The sequence below is a fragment of the Micrasema longulum genome, unplaced genomic scaffold (assembly GCF_059751315.1).
Source record: "Micrasema longulum isolate JH-2025_06_02 unplaced genomic scaffold, ASM5975131v1 h1tg000744l, whole genome shotgun sequence".
Classification (NCBI taxonomy): domain Eukaryota; kingdom Metazoa; phylum Arthropoda; class Insecta; order Trichoptera; family Brachycentridae; genus Micrasema; species Micrasema longulum.
The window spans coordinates 400,001-407,447 of NW_028277938.1; the positions used below are offsets into that span (position 1 = coordinate 400,001).

Sequence of the window (7,447 nt, forward strand, 5' to 3'; positions counted from 1 at the left end):
TCTAGATGCTTGTCAGCAGGTGGGAGGAAGGAAGTTATAAAAAATACACAACACCCAGGCCAATTAAGAAAAAGCTTTCTGGGGATTTTTCTTGCAACTGGCGGGAATCGAACCTGCAACGCCAGTTTCACAGTTGGTAGTCTAACCATCTACCTGTCTGGCGCTTGTCAATTACAAATGAACGAGATCAATTAAATACTTATTTATATTGTTATCAATGTTTTTTTTTCATGATAATATTTATGGTCTAACTCTCAATACTTACCCTTTTGAAATTGAAAATAAATGAATTTTTTCTTTTAACTGTTTCAGTTTAATGAAAAGATAATGAAAAACTTTTTCACTTTTTAACCTTTATTGTCATATACTAATAAACGAATTTCATTTTTCTAGGTGTAACAGCTTGTGTAGATTTCTGCGCGCACTCCCACCGTGACTTACACAACATGAATAATGGTTGCACAGCCGTAGTATCTCTAGCCAGACATCGGTCTAGCACTACCAAACCTCCTGACGAACAGTTGCATGTGTTACCACTCTATGTCCTCGACTCCAGCGATGAGTTTGGATCTCCCCAAGGTCAGCAGGACAAGATTCAGGCCGGTGCACTACAAGTGCTCGAGAAGTGAGTCAATTTCACAGTTTTTTCTTATATATTTACAAATTGGTATTGAAAAAATATCAGCCAACTGCTGAAACACTTTTGCCGAAGTAAATTTTATTTTGATCAATTTATTTATGATACAATTAATATGCTGCATTGAAAGATAATAAATAAATTGTTTACTTTTTAGATATCCGTGTGAAGTAAGAGTTAGATCTGTCCCATTGCAGCCGTGCAGAAGACATGGAAAAAAGCGGAAAGATGACGAGTTATCTGACTCCGGTACCAATAATGGATCAAATCCTGGAAGCCGAGAGGGTACCCCTGTTCCGAACATGAATAACAATTCCCAATCAAATAAAAACCGACATACAAATACAATAATAGGAAGTCCGAGAACCCCCCAAAGTCCACACTCAGACGGAACAAAAAACATAACCATAACTAACAGTTCGCAAGCCCATATTGCTGGCTCATCACCTGTACTCAACAAACTACCGTCACATGGGCAAAATAACTTCAATTTACAAGCTGGTTTCTCAAATTCTGGAGGACATTACAATTCGGCTTTTGGAAATCCTAATATGATGAATCACTGTGCGCCACCGGGTCTCATTAACCCAAATTTGACCAATCCTACACTTCTGGATATGGCTTCCATGATCGACAATTTTACTGATGCTCAGCTTCAAAGTAATCAAATATCGAGCACTGTATTAGATTCACCCTATAATTCGTACGAACAAGGTTATGGACATAATATGCATCATCAAAATAACATGTATCCGGGGTCACATGCACTACCCACAACTTTGTTAAGAGGATCATCCAGTAATATTGTACCAGAAGTTCAGTTACCATCTAATATTCATAAAGAAGATCATTCTAGAGATATCGTGGTACCACCAAACACTACAGCTGCTGCTGAACAATGGAATGAATTTAACAATCCTGATGTGTTTGACTATAAAGAAAACACATCAGTCAAAGAAGATCCGGACTCCACCACCACTAATCTCAATAATTCATCTAGTAATTACAGTCCTGATTCTATGAGAGCTACGGGAACTCCATTATCTAACAGTGGCCGAATTTCTGTTCCGGAGTCCCATGTTGACAATGCCTCAATAAGTGATAGTTCACTAGTAAAATCAAATGTAAATACCCCCAAAGCTAATACATTTGAAGAGAATACTCCAAAAGATACCAGCGCTGTAGATTCATTACCACAAGATGTAATGACAAATCCTGGTAATACTGACAATCGTCAAAGTCAGAAAAGTTCTGACAATCAACGATGTCCCTCTAACAATGAGCAACCCCCGGCTGAAGAAAAACAGTACCAATTTTCCCAAACTAAGAACCAACAATCAGATAATGAACAAAAATACCCAGAGAAATTAGTTATTCCTAACTCAAATTGGGATGAAAGTAACACATCAAATGATAATTTGTCGAATTGGAATGAAAACAATATCCCACCTTCTCCAAATAATGAAATTTGGAAGAATTGTTCAACACCTACCACACCCACATCCAATAAATCCTGGGAGCAGCATAGTCCCATGACTCCAACGGGATCCAGTGAAACCTCTCTCTTCCGTGTACCTAAAGCCCGGCCGCCATCGCGAACCCAACACAGTGTTCCTAATTCACCAGATAATATTGAACGTTCAACATTCTTAAAACCTTATCCACCAATAGAGAAAAGTATTGCAAATCACAGTTTAGAGAATCAAGGTTCAAATGATGGTCGAAATATGCGTCAAAATTCATCAAATGTCAATCATCAGAATTATGCATTACCCTTCGAGGGTGGTAATCAAAACGCTAAATCTTATATGAGTAATTATTCAGCAAGTAATTACTCACCGCTGAATCAGGTTGCTCAAGGTCACCATGTTCAAGGGTATGGTAATTACCCCCAAATGGCCAATAGTTACCCATTTACGCCTAATCCATATGGTCCATTTAATCCATATGAGAATACCTATAATGACTACAACTTAGCATATTACAATGCTGAGAAATATAAAAGAGAAGAATTTCTTCGAAACTCACATTGTTATAACTCATACGGTTATCAAAACTACGGAAACTTCCCCCCAAACTATTATCAAAACACAAATCCAAATTGGTGTCAATCTTCACCTAACTGGTGCTTGTATCCTCCTCCATTCCCTATACCGTACCCAGCAGAACCACCTAAGTCGGAACCCCTGGGTGAAGTGACAGATTATGTGGATAATCTAGAATGTTTCAAGGATAGCCAAATGGGTGGAGTGGCAATAGCTCTAGGCCATGGAAGCGTATTATTTGAGTGTGCCAAGCATGAAATGCACGCAACCACAGCTTTAAAGAATCCAAATCGACTCAATCCGACACGAATATCTTTGGTGTTTTATCAACATAGGAATTTAAATAGGCCCAAGCACGGGCTGGAAGAGTGGGAAGAAAAAATGCGCCTCAAGAAGTTGGGTATAGCTCCTACAACCTCTGGAGCAACGACATCCAATGCGAAGACATCCACCACAGCAACTGCATCAATGTTACCAGCTAACAATTATTATGATAAATTTGAAATGACGAAAAATATCAAGGAAGAAATGACAGAAAGGTTCAATTCTTTCCCGACTGTTATGGGGATAGGAGTGACAGAGTCCAATGCTAAGCAGATGATGATGAGATCGTCCACCCTCACCACCATGTCTTGGACAACCCTGTTCCCGATGCAGCCGTGTATGGTCACAGGACCATACCAAGAGTCGGGTGCCTGACAAAACAAGAACGTGGCCACCCACAAGGTCGCTGCGAAGACTGCACATTGAATAATATCTGACACCGCACTAAATCATCAACTGACATATGATATTTTATATGAAGATGTAGTATTTTGATTTTCGAATAATCTCTTACGGAGAAAACCGTAAAGTCGGACCAGCATTATCATTCCAACTAGTCTTGCAATTTCCATAAGACAAGAAATTGGTATTAAATTTGATAGTATCTAAGATTTTAGTGACTAGTAATGGCACAATCTAGTGTATAGTCACAACTTATCAATATGTGTATCATTATTGACTCGTAATTTAACCTTGTATGTATATGTAGACTTTTGCCAAAACTCACCGACTAAGTTATCAGTAGAGTAACGTAGGGCTGTATACATATTGGCAAAGGGCGATGCCAACGATAAACGGGTGAATAAAGAGTTTAAGCCAGAGTTAAAATAAGCTAACCAATGATCTCATTATTCAAGTAACTGAACGGCAACTAACCTACAATTTCCAAACCTAAAGTACAAACGTGACATTTCCGCTTATAACGTAACAAAAGAGAGAATAAGAACAATAAGCAGACCAATAATCACTACAATTATCACTAGCTTTTGAGAGAAACCCCACCTACAGCAGAACCGGGCACAAACGCGTGCATATTGGGCAATATGGCCGAGCTATAATGTGACAATCCATGCATCATATAGCGTGCGATTGTCTTTTCTAACAATAAATTATTATAGAAGATCCATAACTGATTAATATAAACTGTGGTGTAATCTTAGGTTATTTTTTTATGAAAATGAGTGCTTTTATAATTCATATTTGAGAAATGTGTGTATTTTTAGAATAGGTAACTTATTTCTTGTTTATTTATGCATAATTTATGTGTACTTTATATATTTTTATTAATTTATTCTCCGTATGCAAAATCTGTATTGAAAAGTTTATATGTTTTATGATCCAATTTTTGTAATCATACATTGTTTTTTATTATAATATTGCCAGTTTATTTTGTTTGTGGCTCTGTTTTTTACATCATAATAACTATTTATACTTAATGAAACTATTTCAATTATTATACATTAATTTAAGAGTTTTTTTTTTATTATTTATGAATACTAGTTTACGTGTAATAAAATATGAAGACGGAAGACGAACTTAATAAAAAGAATACTCAGAGAAGGATTTGAGTAAAGATAATGGGTTTATTAGTAATGTTAAGGTTTATACGTGATGGGACAAGTGATCCCTGTGCCATACATGGTGAATATTGTGTATGGTGTTACCATATTTATACATTTCTCGGTTCTGAGAACCAAAATGTAAAGGTATTCTTCAAGTTAGATGGATACACAGAATTACCAGCTCGAATACAAAGAAAGCACATTTTTGCGAAAGAGGTTAAAATAACTAAGTCAATTTTTTACCATCTCTTGATAAATGTTTTTACGCAAAGTTGCGCGTGTATGTATACCAAAGTATTAGAACGTTGATTAATTGTTTAATACATCTTTCTTATTTTTCAAAGATTAATATTTTTCAATAAGAAAAAAAGACTAATTACAGAACTTTCAATGTCGGCTGACCAAGTTCTAGGAGCTGTAAGTGCCTGTAGACGGACCTTCAGAATAGTTACCTATGTTGCAGAAGAACTTCAGTATGCTCAACATGCTACATTCTATATGTAAGAAACTAAAACAATAAACCCTTCGGTGCTCGCTATTTCCAAGCCATTTATTTTCTCTCATCTCCCAGTTTATTTGCCAAAGATAACAATAACCCAACTGAACCACACTACTTTAGACTTATTTTCAGATGATGATGTTATTATAAATTATTCAAAGTGACGGTTTTAAACAGATATACTTCCAAGAAACATTTACCCCATAATGCATTTTTACGTACTATGTATTTACAATATTACCGTGTCTAAAGAATGGTAAAAATCTAAGATTTTTATTTAGTATGAATTTCGCAAAATGTTTTTGTAATGTAACCCACTAGTTCTTTTCTTTTATTGTCAGCCATCACTATTTTCATAAATAAACTTTTTAATACATAAACAGAATTATTCATGTTCTATCTACCCAATGGCTCTTCCATACACCTGAATTAATTAAATCCATTTGATTATTTGTATCTAAATTATGTCAATATGGCACCCCTCTTTCTAATGTTGACTGTATAATTTATTCTGGTTACATTTATACGTACTACATATGTACATATTTACAAATGGTCGAGTAAGTCTTGTAAAGGTGCCATTCCATTGTTGAAAGTGCCAAAAATAATATCGGACCTGAATCGGGTTTGTGAAACGGTCGTAAGTTAAAACTATTGATGTTTTTAGTCTGGTTGGCATCTGCAACTCCGTGGGATACAAAACTTTTTAGTAAATATTTTCACTGTGTTGTTCAAATGAGGTATTTTCTGACAAAAATTAAACAGAGATTAAAATATGCTAAATTGGTTCTTTAGAAGATACCAATATCGGGAAAATATTTTGCATTTTTCTTGCCAATAGATAATAGTTTTTGAATGTTTTGTTTTATAAATTTAAGTGAGAAATCTCTAAAAATTCAAAGTGTTCAATCGTAGAAATATTTTTTTATCATAAAATTTCATGTGTAATTCAAGACCTGATTTATTCAGTATTTTAATAACTAAGCAGCTAACTGTTGGCTGATGACTAGACATTTTAAGCCATAATTATTATATGATTTGTCATCATGTGCACAATATTATTTTAAAAAACTATATGGAAATCAACTTTTACATAATATTAATTTAATTTATATTTAGAAGAGTTACCATAATTTGACAAAACCATAATAAATAATAAAATTTCAACAGTATTAAATATTAATAATTTAAATCCGACTGTTTCACAGTCAAGTTCCGTTTCTTGACGAGTATTCCGAATACTTAAAGGGAAGCAAACACATTCATTTGAACTATTCAAACCAAAATGTGTCGGCAACCACTAAAGCATATTATAGTCAACTATTTTCGAGCGATCCATTTTCATTTTATAGAATGTTGCTTTAGATTTTTTACTTGTCAAGCCTTCTATGTTAATAATAGTGACCGCATTTTATTATTTATGATAACTACGATATATATTATAAGTAAGCGATTATATTTAATTTTATTAAAGAAATCGAAAAACAAAATGCATTTTATTTACTACTAACAAACAACACATCCATTTTTTGTTGCAAAAATCAATCATATTTTTTATAGTGAAATTTTTTAAATGTCAATATTCTTGCACAATATGATTGAAAAGTATTTTAAACTAAAATTCATCCATTACTACTTCATTCCAAAAAATGGTGATACATTGTATTGAAACATATTCCTCTTCAATATTATATATGTCATTAAACCAGCACCAGCAGAGTCCAGACCAATGACGTACAATTAAATAGACACATTAAAAGCGCATAATAGATTGAATTGGTGGGTAAATGCCTTCCTTGACTTCATTCCCTAACAGACTTTTGCCGGGGTCTGATGTGACGCTACAAAAATAATGCCGCCACGTGTAATAAGAAAATGGTTTGCAATACAATCCCATTTATTGAATGAGTAGATTACATTAGTTATGTTTTCATGTACATTTTCCACAATTTTGAAGTACTCAAATAATTGACAGCTGCTGCCAACAAGTGTCGTATCTATCTTAATGACTTACAGACGTCAGCCTATTAATACTTGATTCCCATTTTCTAATAGAGTTATTTACAACTCGTTGAAAATGGGCCTTACAATTAAATATTTGGGAAAGAATGAAAATATTTCAAAAAATACACAGACGCAGCCTACGCTCCAAACATGATGACACTAAACCTAGTCATCCCCGACGCATATTTTGTAATTCTTTAACCGCCAGCCGAATGTGATGTAAGCTTGAAGTTCAAAATAGAAATCTCACAAAAATTTGAGTTATCGATGTTAAAAATGAGTACTTTCACAATAATGTCTTAGTGTGTAATGATGTTTGAAAATATGCATTACTAATATTAGAATATAGAAACTTTTCTGCGCATTTGTCGATCTG

The 7,447-nt window shown here is 34.3% G+C and overlaps 1 protein-coding gene across 3 annotated transcripts in view; it reads left to right on the forward strand.

Moving 5' to 3' along the window:
- Tet (Ten-Eleven Translocation (TET) family protein) overlaps positions 1 to 3,939 on the forward strand; it is a 102,270-nt gene extending 98,331 nt beyond the window's left edge. For all 3 annotated transcript variants that reach the window (XM_088230247.1, XM_088230249.1, XM_088230248.1), the window contains 2 exons: positions 394 to 625; positions 795 to 3,939. In XM_088230247.1, the coding sequence (XP_088086373.1) occupies positions 394 to 625; positions 795 to 3,381 (2,819 nt within the window). In that variant the 3' untranslated portion in view covers positions 3,382 to 3,939. The remainder of the gene's footprint in view (positions 1 to 393; positions 626 to 794) is intronic.
- Positions 3,940 to 7,447: the final 3,508 nt, after the last annotated feature.